This window comes from Apodemus sylvaticus, chromosome 17, assembly GCF_947179515.1.
Source record: "Apodemus sylvaticus chromosome 17, mApoSyl1.1, whole genome shotgun sequence".
In the NCBI taxonomy this organism is placed as follows: Eukaryota; Metazoa; Chordata; class Mammalia; order Rodentia; family Muridae; genus Apodemus; species Apodemus sylvaticus.
Genome location: NC_067488.1, coordinates 67803078 through 67831024, shown reverse-complemented (window position 1 = coordinate 67831024; position 27947 = coordinate 67803078). Strand labels below are relative to the sequence as shown.

The 27947-nt window shown below is 48.0% G+C and overlaps 1 protein-coding gene across 3 annotated transcripts; it reads left to right on the top strand.

Moving 5' to 3' along the window:
• The first annotated feature begins 412 nt into the window (after nt 1-412).
• Espl1 (extra spindle pole bodies like 1, separase) lies at nt 413-26788 on the top strand. 3 transcript variants are annotated; one of them, XM_052160573.1, is made up of 31 exons: nt 413-523; nt 925-1014; nt 2416-3471; nt 3653-3757; nt 4060-4171; nt 6383-6519; nt 7630-7823; nt 8601-8840; nt 9395-9539; nt 9632-9770; nt 9977-10116; nt 12635-12769; nt 14243-14362; nt 15395-15566; nt 15939-16067; nt 16185-16341; nt 16989-17098; nt 18150-19135; nt 19435-19816; nt 19973-20134; nt 21976-22189; nt 22266-22456; nt 22978-23105; nt 23213-23335; nt 24679-24834; nt 24926-25096; nt 25218-25322; nt 25510-25625; nt 25807-25890; nt 26016-26180; nt 26435-26788. In XM_052160573.1, the coding sequence occupies exons 2-31, from the start codon at nt 934-936 to the stop codon at nt 26640-26642; spliced, it is 6363 nt and encodes a 2120-aa protein (XP_052016533.1). In that variant the 5' UTR covers nt 413-523; nt 925-933; the 3' UTR covers nt 26643-26788. The 3 variants fall into 3 exon arrangements, with proteins under 3 accessions (XP_052016533.1, XP_052016534.1, XP_052016535.1); XM_052160574.1 differs by having other exon boundaries at nt 418-523; nt 893-1014; XM_052160575.1 differs by having other exon boundaries at nt 425-564.
• Nucleotides 26789-27947: the final 1159 nt, after the last annotated feature.

Sequence of the window (27947 nt, the reverse complement as noted above, 5' to 3'; positions counted from 1 at the left end):
TATATAGCAAGTTCCAGGACAGCTAGGATCACGTAGAAAGAACCAGCCTCAAACCCCGCCCCCCCCCCCCCAAAAAAAAAAAAAACCCATCGAAGGCTATTACACCATTTCCTCCCTAGTGACGCAAAGCGAGCCATGGGTTTTTTAGTATTTTAATTCTTTTGGAATTTAAAATCCTGCCTGAGCACAGAGGATAAAGGAAAGAAAGATACAGAAGCCGACCAACCGACTGCGAAGTGACCGTAGTTGACTGCAGTTGAGGAACGAGCCGCTGCCAAAGAGTCCTTCTGGTCCAGAGTTGTACCCGCCCCTCCAGGAACACGTGACAGGCAGCGTGGCGGGTAAACTACAACTCCCAGAGGGCCACGCGGCCGGCCTGCGTTAGGCTTTTTCTCTGATTGGCCACTAGGTATATTTGAAAGGAGGTGCTGGCGCGGAAAAGGAAGCTTTCCCACCCGGTGTTCTTTGGAGCTCGGGCTGGAGGATAGTGCCAGACCGGTGAGGAACGGCGGCTTCGAGGGAAGTAAGTCGTGGAGGGTCTGGTGAGCGTGCGCTCAAGCTGCGGTAAATGATATTCCCATTGCTGACCTGGGGAGAAACGGGGTGTCTCCGAGGAGGTTCGGCGGCCCCAGAAAGGGCGTAGCAAGCGCCCAGGACCCTGTGGAGACCCCTGGGGTGGCCTGGTCTCGGACACGGAGGACAGGGGCGTCCTGGAGGAAGGAGCTATGTATGGACTTGTCAGTTTATAACGGGATCCCAGCGTCCAGGCTTGTTCGGCCCCTGCCCCTATAAGGATTCCTGGTGGGATTCTTCGCCTGCTTCATTCTTTGAATCCTTCTACAACCTTCAATCCCTGCTTTCCTCCAGTTATTTCCATTACAACCCTTCACAGGCTTCTTCTACAAACCATTTCGTTGTATCTAGACTTTTGCCATGAGGAACTTCAAAGGAGTCAACTTCGCCACTCTGCTTTCTTGCAAGGAGGAGACCCAGGAGCTGCTGCCTGACTTGAAGGTGGGGCCCATTCTGGCTCAGGACACACCTAGTTTCTGAGTATCTGAGATTATCTGAGTGTTTTTTTTTTTTTTTCTTTTCCTTTTTATTTTATTTATTTATTTATTTATTTGTGACTTTTTCGAGACAGGGTTTCTCTGTATAGCCCTGGCTATCTTGGAACTCACTGTAGACCAAACTGGCCTCAAACTCAGAAATCTGCCTACCTCTGCCTCCCAAGTGCTAGGATTAAGGCGTGCGCCACCACTGCCCAGCTTTATTGTTTTTATTTTTATTTAAAAAAAATTTATTTTTCCATACTGGGGATTGAACTCAGGATCTCATGCCGTGGTGTATCTGTTTTCACTTTTGAAAATAACATCATTTATGTCTTCATATATTGTATATATAATATATAGCTTGTCATATATAAGCTATATGTTATATAAATATTATATATTTAAAGTTTTTGAGACAGGGTCTCTCTATGTAGTCCCTGACTGTCCTGTAAGTCCCTATGTAGGCTAGGCTTGCCTTAAACATAGAGAGATCCACCTGCCTCTATCTCCCAATTGCTGGAATTAAAGGCTTGTGCCAGAATGCCTGGCCTGTTTTCACATTTTTTTATTTTGTTTTGTGTTGAGACAGGGTTTCTCTGTGTAGCCCTGGCTGTCTTGGAACTCACTTTGTAGAGCAGGCTGGCCTGGAACTCAGAGATCTGCCTGCTTCTGCCTCCTAAGTGCTGGGATTAAAGGCGTGTGCCTCCACCGCCCGGCCACATTTTTTTTTTTTAAGATTCTTATTTTTTATTGTTATATCTAAGTACACTGTTGTTGTCTTCAGACACACCAGAAGAGGGAGTCAGATCTCATTACGGATGGTTGTGAGCCACCATGTGTTTCCTGGGATTTGAATTCAGCACCTTTGGAAGAGCAGTCAGTGCTTTTTTTTTTTTTTTTTTGGTTTTGGTTTTGGTTTTTTTAAGACAGGGTTTCTCTGTATAGCCCTGGCTGTCCTGGAACTCACTGTAAACCAGGCTGGCCTCGAAGTCAGAAATCCTTGAACTCAGAAATCAACCTGCCTCTGCCTCCCAGAGTGCTGGGATTATAGGCGTGTGCCATCACCGCCCAGCGAGTCAGTGCTCTTAACCACTGAGCCATCTCTCCAGCCCTCCTGTTTTCACTTCTTTATTTTGAGACAGTGCTCACTTAATGGCTCCAGCTGCCCTTGAACTCACTCAAGCCCGGCGAGCTCTTGAACTGTCTATCTTTGTGCCTTAACACAGGCCTAAGGCACAGTACCTCCAAGCCTGGCTGGTGTTTTGCTTTAATTTGGAGAGAGATGCGTCGAGCCTGTGCGGCCCTGTTACCACTCATTTGTTTCTCTCTCTTTCTGCTCATGTGGCTTCATTCTTTCTCCTAGGAGTTCCTGTCCAGATCCCGAACTGATTTCCCCAGCAGCCGGACGGATGCTGAGAAAAGACAAGTCTGTGACACCATCCTGAGGGCTTGCACCCAGCAGTTGACTGCCAAGCTTGATCACCCTGGTCACCTGAGGAGTATTCTGGACCTGGCAGAGCTGGCCTGTAATGGCTACTTGTTGTCCACCCCACAGCGCCCTCCCCTCTACCTGGAACGCATTCTTTTCATCTTAGTTCGTAATGGCTTGACTCAGGGAAGCCCAGAAAATGTACTGCGCCTTGCCCAGCCTCTCCACACCTGCTTGGTACAGAACTCTCGAGAGGCTGCCCCTCAGGACTATGAGGCTGTGACCCGGGGCAGCTTTTCTCTGCTTTGGAAGGGAGCGGAAGCACTATCAGAGCGGCGTGCTGCATTCTCAACCAGGCTGAATGCCTTGAGTTTCTTAGTGCTCTTGGAGGAAGACAGTGTCCCCTGTGAGGTCCCTCACTTTGCTTCTCCCACGGCCTGTCGAGTAGTAGCTGCCTATCAGCTGTTTGATGCTACTGGACAAGGTCTAGATGAAGCTGACGCTGATTTCCTATATGACATGCTTTCTCAGCATGTGATCAGAGTCTTAGTAGGTGAGGGCAGTAGCTCTCCTGGCCCCCTCTCTCCTCAAAGGGCCCTCTGCCTCTTGGAACTCACCCTAGAACACTGTCGTCGTCTCTGCTGGAACCACCACCACCACAAGACTGCCAGAGCCCTAGAGAAGGCTCATGATCACCTAGAGGAGAGCAGTATAGCTCCCAGCCTCCAGTTATGCCAGATAGGGGTTAAGCTACTGGAAGTTGCAGAAGAAAGACCAGAGGCAGTGGCCCAGCTCCTGACAAAGGCAGCGGCTATTCTGAACAACAGTATTGAGGCACCGTCGCCCCCGCTACGGGCATTGTATGACAGCTGCCAGTTCTTGCTTTCAGGGCTGGAGAGAGGCATCAAGAGGCACTATAGACTGGATGCCATATTGAGTCTGTCTGCTTTTCTTGGGGGATACCGCTCCCTTGTCCAGCACCTGAGAGAAGTGAGTTAAGGACCTATGGTAGGGTGGGGAGTGGTTCTGTAAATAACTGGAAGTTCTGTATCCTTGGTAAGCTGCTCTCTAGGCTGTGCCCGGCTTCAAGAACTCTACGCAGTACTTAGCACAAAGTTGGTCATCTCCAGGGTTCAGACCAGCCTCACCTCCCCCTTCCTTTCTCCTTTAGGTCTCTGAAGCGTCCTCTAAGCAGCAGCAGTGCTTACTCCAGATGCACTTCCAGGGTCTCCACCTCTTCACTGGGATTGTATATGACTTTGCCCAAGGCTGTCAGGTACCACCAGGGAGTCAGGAAGTATGGGCATTCTAAGGTTGCTGCCTAGAAGAGCTTTGGGTGCCTGGACAGTGGTAGCAGTGCACGCCTTTATTCCTAGTACTTGGGAGGCAGAGGCAGGCAGATCTTCTGTGTTCAAGGCCAGCCTCTAAAGAGTGAGTTCCAGAACAGTTAGAGCTACACAGAGAAACCCTGTCTGGAAAACAGACAAACAAAAATCCTTTGTTTTGAGCATGGGATGAGGTGGAAGTCTCGGTGGACCTTGCATGACTCTTGACCCTTCAACCTTCTTGTTCCTTCAGGTATCTGAGCTTGCCCAGCTAGTGGAATGTTGCAGATCTGCTGCTATCTGGATGTTGGAGTCCTTAGAGGGCCTGTCGGGCAGAGAGCTGGCTGACTACCTGGGCATGACTGGTCAGTAGTGCCTTGGGGCTCAGCTGCACTGTCCCTATCACTGTCAGGCTGGCTAGGAGGACACGTACATTTCTGACTGATGAGTGCCAATGGCTTAAGGAGGCAGTAATGCAGGAGAGACGGGATGAGGCTTAGGACAGAGGATTCTTTTTTTCTTATATTTTGCAGTTTGATTTGGTAATTGTTTTATAAAAAATATGCACAGTATGCAACATTACAGACTCTTTCTTTTTTAGCCAGAGTCATATTATGTAGCACAAATTGGGCTCAAACACATAGCAGTCCTCCTGCCTCAGCTTCCTAAGTCTGGGATCACAAGTTATATTTTACGCCCCACCCCCTTTTAATTTTATTATTTATTTATTTATTTATTTTTGAGACACAGTCTCTTTATATAGCTCTGGCTGTCCTGGAACTATAGACCAGGCTGCCTTTGAACTCATAGGTTGGGATTAAAGACATATACCACCACACCCGACCTACAACTGTCTATTTTGAGGAATTGGATTGGGTGGAAGATGTAGCCCAGTGATGAGAATACTTGCCTAACATGTGTAGTGTCTGGAGTTCAGCCTTAGAACTGCCTCCTCCTCTCCAGCTCCACAAATAACTTACTCAAATGTATTCACTCAACAAAAATGCCAAGCAATGTTAGATATTTTCCTGCCCACTGGAACCTCCTCCCAGTTTGGGGGAAACATAACTGAATAAATGAACTACTAACACATTTAAAAGGTGAGAGGGCTGGAGAGGTGACTCAATAGTTAAGAGCACTTGTTCTTGCCGAGGACATGGGTGGTGACCTGAGTTTGATCCCTGGAATCCTGGTGGAGCACGCCTTTAATCCCAGCACTTGGGAGGCAGAGGCAGGCAGATTTCTGAGTTTGAGGCCAGCCTGGTCTACAGAGTGAGTTCCAAGACAGCCGGGGCTACACAGAGAAACCCTGTCTCGAAAAAAACAAAAACAAAACAAAACAAAAAAAACAAAGTGAACCAATTCCTTCAGGTTGTCCTATGACCTTCACACATGCACGATGACATGAACACACAAAATAAGTACAATTTTGAAAAAAGCAATAAAAAGTGGGAGGCAAGGAGTGGAATAGAATCAGAAAGGGAGGCCCCTGGGCCGGAGGGATGGCTCAGTGGGTAAGAGCATTGGCTATTGTTTGTGAGGACCTGGGATTGATTACTAACATCCATGTGGTGGCTTAGAACCAACCGTAACTCCAGTTGCAGGGGATGCAATGTCCTGACTTCTGTAGGTACCACACACAAGGTAAAATAGCATATGCCATATGTACTCCATATGCAGTACTTGAGAAGCTGAGGCAGGAGGATCTCTGAATTCAAGGCCAGGCAGGGCTACACAAAGAAACCTTGTTTTGAAAAACAAACAGCCAGGTGTGGTGGTATACACCTTTAATCCCAGCACTTGGGAAGCAGAAGCTTTGGGGTCTCCTAAGTTTGAGGCCAGTCCGGTTTACAGAGTGAGTTTCAGGACAGCCAGGGCTTCTTGTACAGAGAAACCCTGTCTTGGTAAAAAAACAAAAAAGCTTTTTCTTTTTCTTTTTTTTTTTTTTTAGTTTTATTTTATGTGCATTGATGTTATGCCTGCATGTATGTCTGTGTTAAGGGTGTGAGATCTTGGACTTAGAGATATGTGTGAGCTGCCAAGTGGTTGCTGGGAATTTGAACCCAGGTTCTCTGGAAGAACAGTTAGTGCTTGTAACTACTGAGCCATCTCTCCAGCTCAAATAAACCTTTTTTTTTTTTTTAAATGAAATAAAGCAGAGTCCAGGAAGGGCAAAGAGTTTGAGTACCATTGAATTAGGTGTTCAGGGTCTGCCTCATCTGACGATGCCCAGGAGAGAACATCTGCAAGAACAGCTAGCAACCGGTGCCTGATTGCTAGAGGTTGGAGAGGGTCTGATGTTCATGGAATTACAGGAAGGTGTTGTGGAACCAGTGGCATGAGGGAAGGAGGAGGGACAAGATAGGCCAGTGCAGCTCAGCCCTTGTGCAAGTGTGGAGGGCTGCTGGCCTGAGTTTCCTCAGGGGTAGTAAGCAGCAGCCGATGTGGATGTTCCCTGATGATCTGGATACCATGGTGTTCTCATCCAGAAGCTAATGAGATGACCGCAGGTTGAGCCGTCTCAGCAGGACAGAAAACGGTGGCCCTGGCGTCACTTGTCCTTTCTCTCCCTGCAGCCTCTTACACCAGCAACTTGACCTACAGCTTCTTTAGTCAGAAGCTCTATGAGGAGGCCTGTGCCATCTCAGAGCCAGTCTGTCAGCACATGGGCTTGGCAAAGTCAGGTGCTTGTCATGAAGTGCCTCCTGAGAAGGTAGGAGGGAACTAGAGGTGGGATAAGGGTGGTTATGCTGGGGGCACTGAGTAAGGGCCAGCCTGCTACCCTGTGGGACAGTGGGACTGGCACCATGCCTAGGGCAGTGACTCCCTAACAATCATGTCTGAGCTGTTGCTTTCTCTTTCCTTCTTTCCTTCTTTTTTGATACAGGGTCTTACTGTGTAGCTCCAGTTGGCCTGGAGTTTGCTATGTAGACCAGGCTGACCTCAAACTTCCAGAGATCTACCTGCCTCCTTACCTGGCAATTTATCCTTGAAATGGCTTTTCTTTCCTTCCCTTCTCTTCCCTTCCCTTCCCTTCCCTCCCCTTCCCTCCCCTCCCCTCTCTTCCCCTCCCCTCCCCTCCCCCCTCCTGTCCCCTCTCCTCCCGTCCCCTCCCCTCCCTTCCCCTCTCCTCTCCTTTCTTTTCCTTTCCTTTTTTTTTTTCTTTTTCTTTGTTACTTTTGGTGTCCTCCTAAGCCACCTTCAGGGGTGAACTTCAGGGACAGGATCCTCGCCCTTGCCCTAGAGCTCAGGCATCTACATGTTCTTTGCACAGCCAGAGTGAAAAGCAGTGTCTTGAGAACAGGTTAAAATGATGGGTTGACTGCATTTTCAAGTGACGTGGGTAGTTTGGGGCCTAGGACTGTGTCTCAAGTAAGGGTTGAGGAACTGAGGGGTATAGATGGAGCCATGACCTCAGGTGGGCGTCACTGTGGCAAACAGTGAAGAGTATAACCCTGGGTAGTGGGTCTCCCGTGGCAGCCTGAGCAGGAATGGCTGTGATAGAAAGTGAATGGTACATCTTGAGTTTAACTAGGTAGGAAGGAGGGAGAAAGAAGGAAAGAGGAGCCCTGGAGTTTGGTCACAACCAGACATTTGCTGAGAAAGAGTCCCAGGAGGTGGAACAGGTTCTTCAGCTTGTGGGTATTGACCTTGGAGGGGCCCCTGAAGCGGAGAGTACTGGAGACTTAGTTCTTGGGGGTTATAGAGAGGCGGGAGGACCATCTGGTCTCTCTCCTCCATGTGCTGACTGACTGTCTGCTTGCTTGCTGTGCTGTGCACACTCAGTGGCTCCATGTTCCAGCTCTCTCCTGTCTCTGGCCAGTTACATAGGTGCTTCCGGCTGCATGTGGAGAGTCTGAAGAAACTGGGTAAACAGGCCCAGGGCTGCAAGATGGTGACCTTATGGCTGGAAGCTCTGAAATCCTACAGTCTGGAGCACATGGTTGAGCCAGTCACTTTCTGGGTTCGGGTCAAGATGGATGCAGCCAGGGCAGGAGACAAGGAGCTTCAACTGCAGTGAGTTGGAGGGGTGGAGGACCATCACTTCTGCCCATGTCCCTGACTCTGACACAGTCTATGTAGTCCTGGCCTTGCTATATAGAACAGGCTGGCCTTGAGATCCTTCTGCCTCTGCCTTCCTAGTGCTGGAATTATTAAAGGCGTGTGCCACTGGGCCTGGCCCCCTTGATCCTTATTTTGAAAGTGATTTCATCAATTATACATTGAGTACATGTGCCTGGGTATAGCGCACATAGTGGTCAGAAGCAATGTTCTTGCTTTGTTTGTTTTTTGTCCTACTTGGAGAAATGCAAGCAAGAGTATTGTATGTATTTTTTATGAAGACAGAACATCCATGATCTGCTAAAAGAGGGCTAAACTTTGGGTGGGGATCATTTAGGCAAGTCCTTTTTTTTTGAGAAGGAGGCCTGACAATGTGGAGAAATCCATCATTAAACGCCTTAAAGAATTAATCACAGAATACAAAGGTGCTGGGGCCTGGGGTGGAAACAAGCTTGGGAATGGGAACTGGTTTGAGAAAGCCAGCATGGAGGAAGGGGAGATGGGATGGAGTGTAGCATGCCAGTAGAAGGGTTAAAGCCAGGCCACACAGGGTTTTATAGGCTGTGGTACAGGGGGGATTGATTTCCCATGGAACTCCCTACACTAGAGGAGCCATATGACCGGTTACACAATTAAATGCACAGCGAATGCCAAGCTAAGGCTGGCTGAGCCTCTCTAGTAAGGCGCAGACTGACTTCAAGGTCTTCACCCTGGTGCTGATCTGCCCTTCAGGACTTTGCGAGACAGCCTAAGCTGCTGGGACCCAGAGACACAGTCTCTGCTACTCATGGAGGAGCTGCGGGCCTACAAGGCAGTGCGTGCTGACACTGGGCAGGAACGCTTCAATGTCATCTGCGACCTGCTTGAGCTGAGCCCTGAAGAGACAGCAGCTGGAGCATGGGCACGAGCTACCTACCTGGTGGAGCTGGCCCAAGTGCTGTGCTACCACAGCTTTACCCAGCAGACCGACTGGTGAGGAGGAGAGCCAAGGCGGCCTCTCTGACTGCTTATCCTAACATTATTGATAGGGGATTAGTTTCCTACTCTGTTGCCTAGTGCTCGCTTCATTTTTAAGCATTTAACATTTCTTTAAAAACAAACTGTCTGCAGCAGCTGACTATGATTTGTCTTGTGTTCTGCAGAGGCATGGTTGTGCCAGCTGCAGACAGTTTCTGCGATTGTATGACTTTTGGAATTTTGGGAACTTTTTAGAGGCTGTTTAAATGCTAGGGCCCCAAGAGGTGGGGTTGGTGCTTGTTAGTCATTCGGTGGTGGTGGTGGTGGTGCAGGTGCAGCAGTTTGTTAGTAATGGTGATCAAAGAGGAAACAAGAAGAAATCAGATTCAGTCTCTCTTTCTCTCCCCATTTCCTCTCTCCCTCCCTCCCTCCCTCCCTCCTTCCCTCCCCTCTATCCTTCTTTCTCTCCTATCTAGTGATGGGGGAAGAAACCAGGATTATAAAGGTGGGGAAAAAAAAAGTAGCAAAGACCAGCTAGCTACACCCTACTTAAGTGCATCTCTCCGCAGCTCCGCCTTGGATGCCATCCAGGAGGCCCTGCAGCTTCTGGAGTCTGTGAGTCCTGAGGCACAGGAGCGGGATCGCCTTCTGGATGATAAAGCACAGGCCTTGTTGTGGCTCTACATCTGTACCTTAGAGGCCAAAATGCAAGAAGTATGTGGCTCTGAGCCCAGCCGAACTGGGCTTCTCCCGCCAGGCTGGTACCAGTCCTGGGTTTGTTTCAATCTCTTTTCTTTCCCAACCAGGGTATTGAGCGGGATCGGAGAGCTCAGGCCCCTAGTAACCTGGAGGAATTTGAAGTCAATGATCTGAACTATGAAGATAAACTACAGGAAGATCGTTTTCTGTATAGTAACATTGCTTTCAATCTGGCTGCTGATGCAGGTGAGGGCAGTCAGCAGTATGGCACAGGCACCTTGGAGGCTTCCTAAGCGCACAATAAATGCCACCAGTGTGCCTCAGCCTAAGCTTGTGCTAGGGATGTGGGATAGTGAGGAAGAAGGCTGGCACAAAGACACTGCATGGTATGGAGAAAACCAAGTTCTTTTCAGATGGCCAGGTAGAGAAAGTGGTTACCTTCTGCTTTACAGCTCAGTCCAAATGCCTGGACCAGGCTCTGACTCTGTGGAAGGAAGTGCTTACCAAGGGGCCAGCCCCAGCTGTGCGGTGTCTCCAACAGACTGCAGCTTCCCTGCAAATCCTAGTGGCCGTCTATCAGTTGGTGGCAAAGGTAATGGGATGGCTGGAGTATCTGCCACGGGGTTAAACTAGAACCCGAGCACCCTCACCCTTGACCTGTGTACTTGCAGAGAAGCCGAGTGGCCTAAGAGTCTGAACTTTGCTGGGTGTGGTGCTGTGCACTTGTAACTCTAGCACTTGGGAGGCTGAGGGAATTATGAATTACAGGTCAACTTGCTTTGTATGGTGATGTCCTCTTTCTAAAATGGGGTGGGGAGCAAATCTGTAACTCAGTGGTTGAGCACTTGGCCAGTAATGCAAAGTCCTGGATTGGGTCCCCAGTGCCACAAAGAAGTGGGAAATGATGCATGGAGGATGTTTTGTGTAAATGGAAAATTCAAATGCTTAAGAATTACTAGACATTCCAGGCTGTAGTGGTTCATTTCTTTAATGAACTTGCTCTGTAGACCCGACTGGCCTGGAACTCACCTGCCTCTGCCTCCCCAATTCTGGGATAATTGGCCAATTCGGGGACAACTGTGGGGGTCATTTCTTTATTCCCCTGTGGTTCCAGGGATATAACTTAGGTTGTGAAGCTAAGCGATGGGTGCCTTTTTCTGCTGAGCCTTCTTGTTGATCTGCCAACTTTGTATTTTTAACTGTAACTTTTAGGGGCTACAAAGACTCCCTCATGTTCTTAGACCCACCCACTACTCAGAACTATAAAAGGAAAGCAAAGTGGGTGTGGTGTGGTGTCTATACATGCAGTCCCAACTGCCTGGCAGGCCAGGACAGTGCAGGTTTGACATAAGCCTTAATTGTTTGTAATGGCACTCTTTCCAAAATTAAAAGAGGGCTGTGGAGGTCGCTCAGGAGTCTTGCTGAGCATGTTCAGGGTTTGGGTTAAACCCCAGTTACCATAAGAGATTAAAGCCCAGTTTATTTAGACATGGTTTGAAAAGCCCAGCATAAGGAGGCAGAAACACCAGCTCAGACCTAGACTTGAGTCTTGGGCCGACCACATGAGCACTTACAAGTTATGGGACCTCTGTGAATGAGTCTTAGTTTCCTGCTTCATGCTATTGAGATTAGAATCACTGAGAATTCACATGCCAGTGCATGGGAACGGTGCTTGCTTACAGTGTGTACCCATTTGCCACTGGTGATTGGCATCTGGGCCTTTAATTTGTGTGTTGCTGGGGATCAAATCCAGGAATTTTGTACATTCTAGGCAAACAGTAGTCTAACTCTGAACTGCTTTCCCTATTTAGACAGGGTCTCACTGTATGTCTCTGGCTTGCCTGGAACTTCAGTGTAGATCTAGCTGACTTTAAACTCAGAGCCACTTGCCTACCTCCTGAAAGCTGAGATTAAAGGTGTTACCACCATTGTTGTATTGTAATTATCATCATCATCATCATTTTAAATAGGGTCTGCACATGTAGTCCAGACTGGCCTCTAACTCATAGCTGTGGTCCTACCTTCGCTTCCTCAGTATTGGGAAGTGTGCCACTGTGGCTGTTTTTGAAACAGAACGGACTATGGTCTTGCCTTTGAACGGTAGAGGCAGGTGGCAGGGGTTTGTGGCCAGTTTTTCTGTCTTTATTTATTTATTTATTTATTTTATTTATATTGTTTTTTTCCTTCATCTTTAAAAAAATGTTTTTGAAATTTTTTTTAGAGAAAAAAAAACTGAAGGAGGAAAGGAAAGAAGACAGTATCTAGGCAACTTTCTCCTTCATTTGCTCACTAGTTCCCAGGGTGAGAAAGGACTCAGCTACCCAGTGTTAACAGAGACAAGGATGTGTTTTACAAAGAAGCCAACAAATCTCCTGATAGCAAATCCTATCGCTGAGGCTATGATGATCCTCTGGGATTCTTCTTTTTTATTGGGTTTGGTGCATCTTTTAGGTTTTTTTTGTTGTTGTTTTTTTTGTTTTTTTCGAGACAGGGTTTCTCTGTATAGCCCTGGCTGTCCTGGAACTCACTCTGTAGACCAGGCTGGCCTCGAACTCAGAAATCCGCCTGCCTCTGCCTCCCAAGTGCTGGGATTACAGGCATGCGCCACCGCTGCCCGGCTTGGTGCATCTTTTAAACAACCAAATTGAGTCCTTTACAAACTTCCAACAAGGTTCAACAAACTGCATTATGTGATCCATGTCTGTGGGATGGAGGCTTGAGAGGGCCTGTTTTTTTCATTTTTCAAGATAGTGTTTCTCTGGGTAGCCTTCAATGTCCTGGAACTTCCTCTGTAGATCAAGGTAGCCTTAACCTCATGGAGAACCACCTGCTTCTGCCTCCCAAGTGCTAGGACTAAAGGCCTGTACCACCTCCACCCAACTTAAGGCTAGTTTCAACTCCATAGCAAGTTTGAGTGAGGCCAGTTTGGGTCACATGACACCCTGCCCCAAGGCCCAAAGTGTGTAAGGTGATTGTAGGTCTCCAGAGGGTGGTTGGTAGATTTCTGGTAATGTATGAAACCCCAGGTTCCCAGGTTAAGAAGCCTGGGGGCTGGGGGAAATACAGGCTTTCACAGGAACCAAGTCAACATGTTGCTCTTGGATGACCAGCCCTTGCAGGCTCTGGAGACTCTCCTACTCCTTCAGACTGTATCTAAGAGATTACAGGACCATGCAAAGACAGTCAGCTCTTCCTGCCAACTTACCCAGCTACTCTTGAGCCTTGGCTGTCCCAGCTATGCCCAGGTGAGTGCTGGTTTGTTGAGTCGTGGGCGTCAAATAGCTTTAAAGGCCCATCTTTCCTTGAGAAGATTTGGCTGTAGTGAATTAGCATGAGGAATTCTGGAGGTGGCCTTGGAAACTGCAGCTTCTTTCCTGGTCACTTGAGTTTTGCAGATCAGCCATCTTTTCCCACCTGTTCCTCTTGACTTGTGTGATGCTGTGTTACCTGTGTGTGGCCTGTCATGCTGCTGACTCAGTGTCCCCTCCACCCACCCCTTTTCTTTCTCGGCAGTGGTAGTAGTTGAACCCAGGGCTTCAGGCACACTGGAGAAGAGCTTTGCCACTGTGCTGGACCCCAGGCGCTCTGTCTTGTATTTTTCATCCCGTCGGCACAGATCTTGTTGCTTCTTTCCTTCCTAAAGACTCCATGGCTTCTCTGACAGCCTGAACACTATTCTGACTTTATAAAACATTTTTAATAAAAAATTATTTTTTTCATTAATTTACTAACTTTATATCCCAGTATCATGTATTTATTTATTTACATGTGCATGCCTACTTGTCTGTATGTGTACCACATGTATGCAGGATCCATAGAGGTCAGAAAGGGTACTGTATCCTTTGGAACTGGAATTATAGGCAGTTATTAACTACCCCATGTGAATGTCAGGAGCCGAACCTTAATTATTGAGCCATCTCTCTGGCCTTGTCAGCATCTTGTATATTTTGATTCAGTCTTTTTTCTGCCACTTTCTTCTGTGAGCCTAAGACAGTACGTACCCCTTACTCTTTATTTTCTGTATGTTCCCCTGCCTGTAGTTGTATTAGTCCCTTTTCCCAAAGTGTACCTCTCCATCTTTGTGGTTTGTTGTTGTTTGTTTGTTTGGTTTTGTTTTTTGGTTTTTTTTGAGACGGTTTCTCTGTATAAGTCCTAGCTGTCCTGGAACGGAATCTGTAGGCCAAGATGGCCTCACACTCAGCCTCTACCTCCCAAGTACTGGGATCAAAGGTGTGCCCCACCACTGCCTGGCTTTTCTTTTCTTTCTTTTTTTTTTTTCTCTCTTGTGACAGGGTTTCTCTGTAGCCCTGGCTGTCCTGGAACTCACTCTGTAGACCAGTCTGGCCTTGAACTCAGAAATCCACTTGCCTCTGCCTCCCAGAGTGCTGGGATTATAGGTGTGCGCCACCACGGCCCAGCCCTGGCTTTTCATTTCATTCCTAAAGGCAGAGATGTGCACTGGAGACCTTTATGTGAGTCTCTTCTGGCTTTTGTCTGTCTCAGGTGACTGAGGGTGTTTCTCTATTGTCCTTTAGGGTGCTTGTTTGTTTGTTTGTGGTAGTTAACTGAAAGTGTTCTAAGCATCAAATGAATAGCTTTTGCAGATTATAATATTTGAATTAATAATAGTATTCAGTGCCTTGCTTGCAAATGCTTCACTCCGTTTTAATTTGAAGAGTCTAACTAACATGTGGGTGGTGTCATTTGTCTGCTTTTAGTTGTATCTGGAAGAGGCAGAGTCAAGCCTGAAGAGTCTGGACCAGATACCTGACACGTGCCAGCTGTTTTCCCTGACTTGTGCTCTGCTTCGAAGTCAGCTCTGCTGGACTTGCCAGAAGGTGATTCCCACGATTCCCACTATGTACAGACAGGGACAAAGCTGAGGCCAGGGCATGGCCAGAGCAGGGGTTCTCAGCCTGTACCTCTTCTTTACAGAGGTACCCTGACTATTGAAAAACACAGATATTTACAATTCATAACAGTAGCAAAATTACAATTGTGAAGTAGCAACAAAAACAGTTTTATGACTGGGGGTCACCACAACCTGAGGAACGATTGTATTGAAGGGTGGCAGTGTTGGGAAGCTTGGCTGTGCTCATCCAGTGTTTATGTGGATCCTCGTGTGTGGATCCTATGTGTGGTCTTCAAGCTTGGTGTTTTCCTGGCAGGCTACCCCCCTTCCCCACCTGTTTTGTTTTGTTTTGGTTTGTTTTGGTTTGTTTTGGTTTGGTTTGGTTTGGTTTTGTGGTGCTGTGGATTCATGGGCTTCCTGAGGCTGTGCAGCTGCCCTGCCACTGAGCTACACTCTAACCCACTTCTCACTTGAATTTCCCAAGGCTCTCGACCTCAGGAAATTGTTTGAGCTCTTCATGATATTTATCTGTGCTCTTGAGATTTTCCTGCAGCAAGGCAGAATGTTCAGGACCATGAAAAACAGTAGAAATTTCCTCACCTGGTAGTAAAGATATTAATTTCTTTCTTTGCCAGTTTCTGCATTGGCAGAATACAGAAAGGGGGCCTAGAAGCTGGAGGACACAGGCTGATATGGTATCCATTTCTGTAATTTTAAGACTGAGGCTGGAGGAACTAGACTTTGAAGTCAGCCTTGGCTGACTATCTCAAAAAGAGGAAACAGTGTTTTGGGTGAAAGGAGGCATTGGTCTAGGAAAATCTAGTAGGTTACAAAAGATCTCAGTTTTGCTCCAAATTAGCTGTGTGCCTTGATCATCTCTTCTTCTGATTAAGCTCTATTTTTTGTTAGGTGTTGTCATTGTTGTTTTTCCATTCTTAAAGGCAGAGATTTTCACCTCAGACCTCTAGGGGCATCCACAGCTAATGCGACTTTTCTCTCTGGCTCTTTGTCTTCCCAGGTGACTGAGGGTGTTTCTCTTTTGCTTTCTGTCCTTCGGGATCCTGCCCTCCAGAAGTCATCCAAGGCTTGGTACTTGCTGCGTGTCCAGACCCTGCAAATCCTGGCGTTCTACCTCAGCCTCTCCTCCAACCTCCTCTCAAGTGCCCTGCGAGAGCAGCTCTGGGATCAAGGTGAAAGGAAGGGACTGTTGGCTTTCTTGATGGTGGTCATGGTTTCTCATGCTGGCTGCTCTTTGCAGCCATCTGCCCACACTGTCACTCTTGTAAAGCAGCCTACCTGGAACCTACCTGTACCTGTGGCAGCAAATGTTTTCACTTCAGCTGCCACCTGTAATCCCTTACCCAGCAGCTGCTTGGAATGTTAAGCTAAAAGGAATTCTAAGACACACCCCCCCCCAAGGGCTCTTAGAGGGAAAGAGCTGTGTGATTGATTAGCTCTCTACCTAAGGTACAGAAGGAAGAGTGCCTTGTATTTGCCGTCTTAGTTGAAGGTCTAGGCATGCTTGCTGTTGCAATTGTCTCTTCCCACTTCTCCCACACCAGGCTGGCAGACCCCAGAGACAGCCCTGATAGACGCTCACAAGCTCCTCAGAAGCATCATCATCCTGCTGATGGGTGGCGATGTGCTCTCAGCTCAGAAAGCAGCTGCTGAGTCGCCCTTTCTGGACTATGGTGAGTCTTAGGAGGAAGGTCCCAGTGGGGTTGGACACTCTAGCTGTGATGGCTGCTTTGTCTCCAGCGAATTTGTCCGTGGCTCCATATTGGCATCTTGTCTTTGATTCACTGCAGGTGAGAATCTGGTACAAAAATGGCAGGTCCTCACAGAGGTGCTGACCTGCTCGGAGAGGCTGGTTGGCCGCCTGGGCCACCTGGGAAACGTGAGCGAGGCCAAGGCCTTTTGCTTGGAGGCCCTAAAACTTACAACCAAGTTGCAGATACCACACCAGTGAGTACAAGGACGCCAGTGCTGGCTCCTGCCATGTGCTTTTGAGTGTGTGTTCCCCAGTGGTTATAGAAATTCCATGTTATACCTGGAGAGATTGGTGGGAGAAGACTTGAGCAGGAAATGCAGAGAAAATGAAGGTTAGACGCTCATGTGCCTGACACATCTGCAAAGGACAACTAGTTACCTTCTGCCTTTGCCCAGGCTTTCATGCTCCTGGGGCTGGGTAAGAAGTGCACTTGGGATCACCTAAAGTGTGACTTGGGATGAAACTGTATAGAGCAGCGCTTCTCGACCTGGGTCCAGACCCCTTTGGGGAGTTGAACCACCCCTTTCACAGGAGTAGCATACCAGGCATCCTGCATGTCAGATATTTCCATTATGATTCATAACAGTAGCAAAACTACAGTTATGAAGTAGCAATGAAAATAACTTTATGGTTGGGGTCACCACAACATAAGGCACTGTATTAAAGGGTCACAGCATTAGGAAGGTTGGGAACTGTTGGCATAGGACATTTCTACCAGAGAGGCTATAAGTCAGTTTAAGGACTCAGGGAAAGATGGGAAGACCTGGGCCTGGGAAAGGGTGAGGAGAGATTTTCAGGTAAACAGTAGTCTCTTGACTGGTTCTCATCTCTTCCTCACAAGGTGTGCCCTATTCCTTGTACTGAAAGGTGAGCTGGAGCTGGCCCGGGGTGACATTGACCTCTGTCAGTCAGACTTGCAGCAGGTTCTCTTCTTGCTGGAGTCTTCCACAGGTGAGCTACCAAGTGCCCTCCCAAGCTTGGTGGGGAGAGTTCATATTACAACATGTTACGATATATGTAAAGGTTTGACTGCATTCTAAGTCAGACAGGTGTCTGGTTCTACACAATACTGACTTCAGTTCAACTGTTACTGTTCCCTACCCCCCCCCCCCCTTCCTCCAGAGCAAATCTGCACAGGCAGAACTATCCCTGGCTGACTTTCAGTGCTACTACAATGACCCAGTTGACTTTAAACTCCTGGAGATAACCACATCTGTCTCTGTCTCCCCAGTGTGGTGGCACATGTCTCCTAGTCCACAATTCTGGAGGCAGATCTCCATGAGTTCCAGGCCAGCCAAGGCCTTGTAAGGAGACCCTGACTCAAAAAACAACCAAACAAAATAACTATTTTAGGGCTGGCAAGATGGCTCAGTGCCCTTAAGCCTGACATTGAGCCACATAGTGGGGAGGAAAGCTCTTTAAAAGCTGTTCTCTAACTACTGCATGTATGTATGGCATGATCATGTCCACACACACTTTTTTTGTTTTGTTTTGTTTTGTTTTGGATTTGGGTTTTTTTTTTGAGACAGGGTTTCTCTGTATAGCCCTGGCTGTCCTGGAACTCACTCTGCAGACCAGGCTGGCCTCGAATTCAGAAATCCGCCTGCCTCTGCCTCCCAGAGTGCTGGGATTACAGGTGTGTGCCACCACTGCCTGGCACACACTCATTTTTTAAAAAAGAATTATTTGTAGGCTGGAGATCAAAGGTTTGTGCCATGAGGCCCAGCTTGTCCACATTTTTACCTGTGTTACCTTCTCCAACCCAGGTGCGAACACAGAACTTTGAGTTATGGGACTGGGGTGTGGACTGGACCATTGATCCCGTGTTGAGTGGGAAGAAAACACTAGGGTTTTTTTTCTTTTTTTGTATGTTATACATATATAGATATCCTGAGTCATTTGTAAGTAAATAGTGTGCACAGTCATGGGCTGAGCCCTGAGGTAGATGGAGCTCTTGAGACTGTTTCTCAGTGTTGTAATTTGTGATCTGCTCTCTCCCTAGAGTTTGGTGTGGTGACCCAGCACCCAGACTCCGTGAAGAAGGTGCACACACAGAAAGGGAAGCATAAGGCTCAAGTCCCCTGTTCCCCACCCCTACCAGAGGAGGAGCCCTTCCTGAAAGGCCCTGCCCTTGAGCTGGTGGCCACTGTGCTCAAAGAGCCTGGTCCCATCCAATCCTCTGCAAACTCCTCCCCGGTCCTGAAGACCAAGCCACCACCCAACCCTGGCTTCCTGTCTCACTTGCCCAGCTGTGACTGTTTGCTGTGTGCCAGCCCTGCCCTCTCAGCAGTCTGTCTGCGCTGGGTGTTGATCACTGCAGGAGTCAGGCTGGCCACAGGTCATAAAGCTCAGGGTCTGGATCTGCTGCAAGCTGTGCTGAAGGGCTGCCCTGCAGCCACCAAGCGCTTCACACAGAGTCTTCAAGCTTCTCTGAATCACATTACCCCCTCTTGTATTCCAAGCCTCTTTGATGAGATCATGGCTCAAGCGTACACACACTTGGCATTGGAGTACCTGAATCAGACATCTGAAAAGAGCCTGGGGAAGATCCTGGCATCAGGGCTGAAGTTTGTGGCAACACGGATACAGTGCTTGGAATTCTGGCAAGCCAACCTGCTCTTGGTTCAGGCCCTTGCAAAGCTGGTCCACTTCAGCTGCTGTACTACCGAACTTTTTACAAGCTCCTGGGGCTGGCAGCCACCATTAATAAGAAGTCCACCAGTCTTAGAGCCTGCTAAGATTCGGACACAAAAATGCTCTGGACGGGGGCGCCGGCGGGTAGCCTCTGCTCCCCCACCCCTCCATAACAGCTCTCAGAAAGGTCTGGAAGAGGAACGACCACCTTGTACCCCTAAGCCCCCAGGCCGGGCTAGGCAAGCTGGCCCTCGTGTCCCTTTCACCATATTTGAAGAAGTCCACCCCACAAAGAGCAAGCTCCAGGTTCCCTTGGCTCCCAGAGTCCACAGGAAGACCCAGACTCGCCTCAGGGTAATGTGGGATTGTGGCATGAGGGTGGCTTTGCACAAGCCAAGGGGAGGGTCATCTGTCTGCAGCACCTGCACCCTGCTCCTTCTCAGCTGTGGGTCCGTTCCCCTGTCCTTCCTCTCCACCTTCGGCCGCTTCCTCTTCCAAACTGAGACTTACCATAGACTTTGAGTGGCGAGTGCTGTAGGAAGTCAGTTCTGACCTCAGCAGAGGCCTGCCAGTGCCTCCATAGTGCTACCTGCTGTTTGAGCCTGTTGTTGAGAGTCTCTTGGCCTTTGTTTCTCCCTTTCCTTCTGTCACAGGTGATCTTCAGTGATGACAGTGACCCGGAAGACCTTGTCTCAGCTGAAACACAACTTATAGAGGAACCTAAAAGGCGAGGGACTGCTTCCCGTACCCGGGGTCAAACTAGGACCCCACTTAAAGGCCCTAGCTTAAAGACAGATGCCGTGGTTACTGTAGGTAGTACCCCTGGACATTCCAGTCTCAGTGGGAGGACTCGGAGAGCCAGGAAGGTGGCTTCAAGACATTGTGAAGAAGACAGTCCCAAGGAGCCCCTCTGTGTCCAGGCCAGCCTGGGACCCGAGATCATGAGAAGTATCCCTGAAGAGGAGCCTATGGACAACCAGCTGGAAAAAAGCTTTGGGATTCTCAGGAGTTCTGATGGGGAAGACTCAGCCTCAGGTAAGGCTTCAAGGTCGAGAAGCAGGAGGCATGTGTTCTGTAGTAATTGTTGGATGTCCCTGGGACCAAAACTTAAGTAACACTACCAGTGCCTATAAGGAAAACCCTCTGCTAGCTCTGGGGTAGGAAGCATGAAAAGCAGTGTTCTCTCCCTAGGTGAGAAGGCAGCAGCTGCAGACCCTGGTCTACCCATAGTAGAATGTGAGGTGTTGAGACGGGACTCCAGCAGGGCAGAGCAACCTGTCTTGTACCCAGACACGGAGACCAATAGTGACCCTAGTCCTTGGCTCCCACCATTCTCAGTTCCTGCACCCATTGGTGAGTATACAGACCACTGAGATTAGATTACCAGAGAGGGCTGAGCCAGCTCTCTTTTATCTGTCCTCTTTTGGGAAGCATATTGTTTGTTTTTTGTTTGTTTGTTTTTTTTTATGGATTTTGCTTTTTTCGAGACAGGGTTTCTCTGTGTAGCCCTGGCTGTCCTGGAACTCACACTGTAGACCAGGCTGGCCTCGAACTCAGAAATCCACCTGCCTCTGCTTCCCAAGAGCTGGCATTATAAGCATGCACCACCACCACCACCCAGCAGGAGGCATATTGTTAAAGAACTTTTTCTTGACACATGTAGCCCAGCATGGCTTTAGAGGCCAGAATTGTGTAGACATGGAGTGTCTTCCTCACTTGCTTTCACTCACTGATGGAGTGGCTGCAGCACGCCCCAGGGCTCCGGTTGACTCTGCCTCCTGAGCACTGGGGTTATAGGTATACGCCTTTGTCCCTGGCTGACTCCCACAGTGCTTCACTGAGCATCTAGACACAGTTCTGCGTGTGCACAGCAGACATGCTAACAACTGGACCCTCTCCCCAGCCTGTCTTTTTTTTTTTTTTTTCCCAACATAGGGTCTCAGTGTGTGGGCCTGGAATTTATTACGTAGACCAGGCTGTCTTCAGACTCACAGATCTGCTTGCCTTTGCCTCCCCATACTGGGATTAAAAGCTCAGCTTTTCATTTATTAGGGAAAGTGGCATTTGCATACCTACCTGCGAAGGTCAAAAGGTACCTTTTGGGAGTTGTGGTACACCCATTTACCTACTGAGCCATCTGGCTGAGGATCCTTGTTTTGCTTTTGAGATGGAATCTCATGTAGCTCAGGTAGGCCTTGAACTCCTAATCCTCCTGCCTCAGCCTCTCACATGCTAGGATTATTCAGCATGTACTACCACACCCCAAAGGCTCAGCTTTTAAAAAATTATTTTATTTTTTGAGACAAGGTGTAATGTAGCCTCTGCTGGTCTGGAATTTTCTATGTAGCTAAGGCTTGTCTCTTCTGCCTACCAAATGATAAGAATATATGCATATGTCACTATATCAGGCTTTTTCTTTTTCCTATTATTTTTTTTAATATTCTTTAAAGATTTATTTATATATTTTATGTATATAAGTACACTGTAGCTGTCTTCAGACACACCAGAAGAGGGCATCAGATCTCATTACAGATGTTTGTGAGCCATCATGTGGTTGCTGTGAATTGAACTCAGGACCTCTGGAATAACAGTCATTGCTCTTAATCACTGAGCCATCTCTCCAGTCCCTTTCCTCTAATTTTTGAGGCACAATGTCACTGTGGTCCCAGCTGGCTCTGAACTTGGGAAAAAACTTTTTTAAAGGACTTAATTATTTATTATGTATAAGTACACTGTAGCTGTCTTCAGACACACCAGAAGAGTGCATCAGATCTCATTACAGATGGTTGTGAGCTACCATGTGGTTTCTGGGATTTGAACTTGGGACCTCTGGAAGAGTGGTCAGTGCTCTTAACTGCTGAGCCATCTCTCCAGCCCCTGAATTTGGGAATATTGTCTGAGCTTTTGCTGTCTTTTTAGTAAAAAGGGTCTTTGGGGAGGATAGGGCGCAGTGAGGCCTGTTAGGAGCAATCTTGGCACATGCCCTTGTAAGCAGTAGCTGCTCTTCTCTATGGGAGGTGAGATTGGGACTCCTCAGAAGTTCCTCCTAAGAAGCAGCACTCGAGTGAGCTCCAGGACAGCTAGGACTATACAGAGAAACCCGGTCTCGAAAAAAAACCAAATCCAAAAAAAAAAGAAAAAAAAAAAAAAAGAAGCAGCACTCATCTTTAGCAATAATCCTGACTTTTCCCCAGATCTTTCTACCCTGGATTCCATCTCTGATTCATTGAGCATTGCTTTCCGTGGTGTTAGTCACTGCCCTCCAAGCGGGCTCTACGCTCACCTCTGCCGCTTCTTGGCTTTGTGTCTGGGACACCGGGATCCCTATGCCACTGCGTTCCTTGTTGCTGAGTCTGTCTCCATCACCTGCCGTCACCAGCTGCTCACCCACTTGCACCGACAGCTCAGGTGGGGCTCGCTGTCTCTTGGGTAAAAGGGGTGTACTGCCTGGAAGGAGGCAGACTCATTCTTATGTTGCTTACAGCAAGGCCCAGAAGCAGCAAGAGTCACCTGAACTAGCAGAGCATCTGCAGGGGCTGGACCTGAAGGAGAGGCCCGGAGGTGTCCCACTGGCCCGTATCCAGCGCCTCTTTTCCTTCAGGGTTTCAGGATCTGGCTACTTTCCCCAGGCAGAGAAGGACAATTTCCAGGAGCGCCTGGCCCTGATCCCCAGTGGTATAGTATCTGCTTCTGCCTATGTCTCCTATCTTATACATTTAGTTGAAGGACTGAGTAGATGAGCTTAAGATATTGCTTAGTTTAGCTAGACTTGTGCTCTTTGTCATATCTTTTCTATTTTTCTGAGACTCGGTCCTTCCAGGTGCTTAGGTTTTAGGCTTGTACCAGCACCTCTGTCAGTCATGCCTTTTTATGTTAACATTTGTTTCTCATACCAGATGCACTCTCAATTCAGAATTGTTCTTTCTTCAGTATGTGTGGAAATGTCAGGTCTTAACTGGTGTGAAAAGGGATGGTGTGAGCATTTTACTCTGGGTGGAAACCTTTGTTAATTGCTGAGGGACACACAGAAGTATCGTTTGCCTGTTTGTAGGGAGCTGTAGCAGAAAGAGCTTAGCTGGAACTCTACTGGCTAGGGAGACTTCTTGACGATGTCTTGAGGCACACTGTAGAAGACCAGGCTACAAATACCTTCTGAAAGTTGACATGATTCTGGTTATGTCTTCTCTGTATGTTAGGCGTGACTGTCTGCGTGTTGGCCCTGGCCACCCTCCAGCCTGGAACTTTGAGCAACACCCTCTTATTGACCCGTCTGGAAAAGGACAACCCCCCAATTACTGTGAAGATCCCCACTGCCCAAAATAAGGTAGGGTTCCTGTACCAAGGACTGGTGTTCCAGATTCTGTGGGTAAGGGATGGAAAGGTGAGGATCCCCAGGCAAGAGAAACCTCATAAACGCCTCATCTCCCAAAGTTCCCACTAAGTGCAGTGCTGAAAGAGTTTGATGCCATCCAGAAGGACCAGAAAGAAAACAGCGGCTGCACTGAGAAGCGAGTATGGTGGACAGGCCGGCTGGCACTAGACCAAAGGATGGAGGTGTGTGCTTCTGGGGCGAGAGGCTTGAGTCCTGCCACAGAAAGGCTCAGAGGGTGGGGTGCAGAGGGCCAGCCAGGTCAGTGTTGCATTACTTCAGGTCCTTTCTTTGTTAGATGACAATTATGATCTGGGCATGGTTACTTATGCCAGTAATCCTCTTGAGGCTGGGGAAAGGATTTCAGGTTCAAAGACAGCCTGGGCTATCGTGAGTTCCAGGCCCAAAGTAAGACCTTGTCTTCAAATACAAAGTAAACAAAACAAGTTATGTCATATGAGGGGGACTTTTAAAAAAAGAGGTTCAGACTTAAAAGGAGGCATGGCAATTGAATGCTTAAAGATACTCTGATATGTGGTAGTCCTCGCCTTCAATCCCAGACTTGGGAGACCTTCCTCCCTCCCTCTCTTTCCCCTTCCCTCCCTCCCTTTCTCCTTCCCACCTTCCCTCCTCCTCTGTGAATGACAAGACTGGAATATGGCTTAGTTGGAAGAGTAATTAGCTTAGAATGTAGGAACCCCCTTGTTTAGTTTGATCCCTAGAACAGCAGGAAATCATGTCTGTTATACAAGCTAGTAACCCTAGCACTCAGGAAATGGGAGCCGGAGGACCAGAAGTTCAGAGTCTTGGTTCTTGTTTTTTGTTTGTTTGTTTGTTTGTTTGTTTGTTTTGAGACAGGGTTTCTTTGTGTAATATTTGCTGTCCTGAACTCACTCTGTAAACCAGGCTGGCCTTGAATTCCGAGACTTGCCTGCCTCTGCCTCCCCTAAGATTAAAGGCATTTGCGGCCATGCCCGCCCAGCTTCAAAATCATTTTTGGCTACATAGGGAATTTGAGGCTAACCTGGAAATTATAAAATTGTACTTAAGCAAATAAATACTGCTTTAAGATCTGAATGCAGTGATACAAGCCTGCAGTCCCAGCCCTGGAAGCTGAGACAGGAGGATTGCTGCCAGGTCAGGGTCAGGCTGGGCTATAGCCTGAGGTCCTCTCTCAAAATAAAAGACTAGGTGTGGCATACGTAGTCCTAGGAGCCCTGTAGTTTGAGGCTAGCCTGGTGTATATAGTAAATTCTAGGATACCCAGAGGTACATAGGGAGACCCTATCTCAAAAAAAAACCCAAAAAAACAAAAAAACAAAAAAACCCCAAAAAGAATAAAAACAAACAGTCAGACTGAAGGACGTAGACTCTTTAGCCAGCCTTCATATTTGTCAACAACATAGTAATGTCTTCAACCTTTGAGTGTCTCAGAAAAGGAAAAGACGTTATAGACATCTAAGACTAATAGAATTTCCTGATTTATAAATCATTTTCTGCCTAACTGAAAGCTCTGCCCCTGCCCTAGGAGCTCATCACCTCCCTAGAGGAGCACGTGCTGGGCTGCTGGAGGGGGCTGCTACTACCATGCAGCGCCGATCCTGGCCTTGCCCAGGAGGCCTCCCAACTTCAAAAGCTGCTGCAGGAATGTGGCTGGGAATATCCTGACTCCACTCTCCTAAAAGTGAGTTCAGGAAACGAAAGGGAAAATAGTTCTGTTCTGCCTTCGTGGTGGAATACAGCACCCACATCCACTAACCGCTGTTCTCCTTTAGGTCATTCTTAGTGGGGCCAGAATCCTCACCAGCCAGGATGTTCAGGTCTTGGCATATGGGCTGTGCCCAGCCCAGCCTGATCGAGCCCAAGTGCTCCTGAAAGAGGCAGTAGGACGGGTACAGAGCCAGGTGGCCCCGAGAAATCAACATCTTGTCTTGGTGTTAGACAAGGTAAAGAGCTAGAGCACCGGTCAATGTACAGAGGGTGATGAGCATGGGGTGGTCTCTAGGTCCCTTTGGACATCTGGGTTTGTGTGGCTGTCGACAGTGACTGTGAAGTGCTTTTTTCCAGGACCTGCAAAAGCTGCCGTGGGAAAGCATGCCCAGCCTCCGAGCACTGCCCGTCACTCGGCTGCCCTCCTTCCACTTCCTGCTCAGTTACACAATCACTAAAGAGGTGGGGAACAGGACACAGGGCCTGAGTGATTGGCTGTTGGGTAAAGCCTAAGGAAAGTAGGCGAATGCTCTGGAGATATAGGAGGGGTGGAACAATGGATCAGTTATGGAAGGGGCTTAAAGTATGCTGGGGCTGGGCTTCCTGGACTGACCAAGAACCTAATTGTCAATGGTTCCCCCTTACTCAGGCTGGGGCCTCATCAGTGCTGAACCAAGGTGTTGATCCACGGAATACCTTCTACGTGCTAAACCCTCACAGTAACCTGTCAAGCACAGAGGAGAGATTTCGAGCTAGTTTTAGCAGGTCAGGTGATGAAGACATAAAGTAGGGTGGGGAAGGGCAGGCACCACGCAGGGGCCATATGTGTGTGCTTTTGCTCCAGAATCAGTAGATACAGCTCATTTCTGTCTGCTGCTCCCTCTGCTACATGCTCTTTGCCTCATGGTAGTCTGCTATGGACTGACTTACCAGCTTCTTTCTGCAGTGAAGCTGGATGGAAAGGAGTGATTGGGGAGGTGCCAAGCCTTGAGCAGGTGCAGGCTGCCCTGTCTGAGCGTGATTTATACATGTGAGTATTTGGGGAAGGGAAGTGGGGAGGGGACCATTCTTTATAGTTGATTGGGCATCACTTGAGAGGTATTCAGTGCTGCAGGAAGCAGTTATTCAGTGCTGTCTCACCTCCTTCTGCCTTAGCTATGCAGGGCATGGAGCAGGTGCCCGCTTCCTTGACGGGCAGTCCGTCCTGCGGCTGAGCTGCCGGGCAGTGGCCCTAGTGTTTGGCTGTAGCAGTGCAGCCCTCGCAGTGCATGGAAACCTGGAGGGAGCTGGTATCGTGCTCAAGTACATCATGGCTGGCTGGTAAGGAAGGCCAAAGGATGAGACCTGCCCTTAGGACATTAAAACTCTGGCCCCTGTCCTCAGGTTCTTTCCCAGGTCTGAACCCTGAATTTTTCACATACCCAGCTTTCCTCCCCTCCCAGGCTCTCATTGGACTATAAGCCAGGGGAGCCCCCCATTGCTCAAGCCTCCCTACTCACTTACCACCAGTCATGTTGTCCAGTGTTTACCGTTACAGAGCCCTTACTTTGTATTTCTTCATTCTTTCCTCCAAGCCCCTTGTTTCTAGGTAATCTCTGGGATGTGACTGACCGTGACATTGACCGATACACAGAGGCTTTGCTGCAGGGCTGGCTGGGAGCAGGCCCAGGGGCTCCCCTTCTCCACTATGCCAGCCAAGCCCGCCAGGCCCCTCGACTCAAGTATCTTATTGGTGCCGCACCTGTAGCCTACGGCCTACCTGTATCTCTACAAACACCCTGAAGCTGTCTTATCTATGGTAGAAGCTGTGTGACTATCTACCTCTAGACTTGGTTTTGATTGTTTAGAATTTTTAAAGTGATTTCCCCTGGTGTTTTGTATAAAATATTTTATTTAATGTGAACTTAATAAAGATATACCAAGCCTCAGTCTGTGAGACTCCAAGCTCCTCTCCTCATTCCTGCTCTGTGAATGTAAGCAGATTGGAGGGGCTCCATGGGGTCCAGAGTTGGAGAGCTTTGGGAAGAAAGACTAAACCACAGGTCAGAGTTTGGTGCAGCTGGGGCTTAGGTGAAGAGGCTGAATAGAGGGCCATCAAAATGCTGAAAGTGGCCCTGTGGTGCATGCCTTTAATCCCAGCCATTGAGAGTCAGAGGCCAGCCTGGTCTACTTAGCAAATTCTAGAATAGCTAGGGCTACATAGAGGAACTCTTATCTCAAAAAACAATATGTTCAGAGTGAGAGGCAAACATCCCTATGACTGAAGTCCAGCTTAGTCTTTTTTTTTTTTTTTGAGAAAGACATTTTAAAGATTTATTTATTATATATAAATACATTATAGCTGTCTTTAGACACATCAGAAGAGGGTATCAGCCGGGCGGTGGTGGCACACGCCTGTAATCCCAGCACTCTGGGAGGCAGAGGCAGGCAGATTTGTGAGTTCCAGGACAGCCAGGGCCATACAGAGAAACCCTGTCTTGAAAAAAAACAAATCAAAAAAAAAAAAAAAAAAAAAAAAAAAAAACAACAACAACAACAACAAAAAACAAAAAACCAAAGGCATCAGATCTCATTACAGATTTGAACTCAGGACCTCTGGAAAAGCAGTCAGTGCTCTTAACCTCAGAGCCATCTCTCCGGCTGAGTCTTTACTATTGAGTTTCAGGCTAATGCTACAAAATAATATCCTATCAGCTTAAAAAAAAAGTTCATGTAGTGGGTAATAATAAAGAGTACTACTACCTGCCAGGCCTCTGCACCACTCCTTTTAAGTATCTGGTAAAGTATGATTCTTAAACTTGAATAGTTAACCAAATATATTTATGTATATAAAACTTCCAATTACATAATGCCAATTTACAATGATAAAGTATTATCCCAGTTTTGGGGTTTTGGTTTTTTTTTTGTTTGTTTGTTTTTGTTTGTTTGTTTTTTTCGAGACAGGGTTTCTCTATATAGCCTTGGCTGTCCTGGAACTCACTCTGTAGACCAGGCTGGTCTCGAACTCAGAAATCTGCCTGCCTCTGCCTCCCAGAGTGCTAGGATTACAGGCGTGCACCACCTCTGCCCATATATTTCTAACCTCTC

What these genes read in the sequence shown, in the direction of transcription:
- Espl1 (XM_052160573.1), top strand. Translation starts at nt 934, where the DNA reads ATGAGGAACTTCAAAGGAGTCAACTTCGCCACTCTGCTTTCTTGCAAG. An exon ending in ATGAAGTGCCTCCTGAGAAG is followed by an intron (nt 6,520 to 7,629) that starts GTAGGAGGGAAC and finishes GTCTCTGGCCAG; the next exon opens with TTACATAGGTGCTTCCGGCT. An exon ending in GTCGCCCTTTCTGGACTATG is followed by an intron (nt 16,068 to 16,184) that starts GTGAGTCTTAGG and finishes GATTCACTGCAG; the next exon opens with GTGAGAATCTGGTACAAAAA.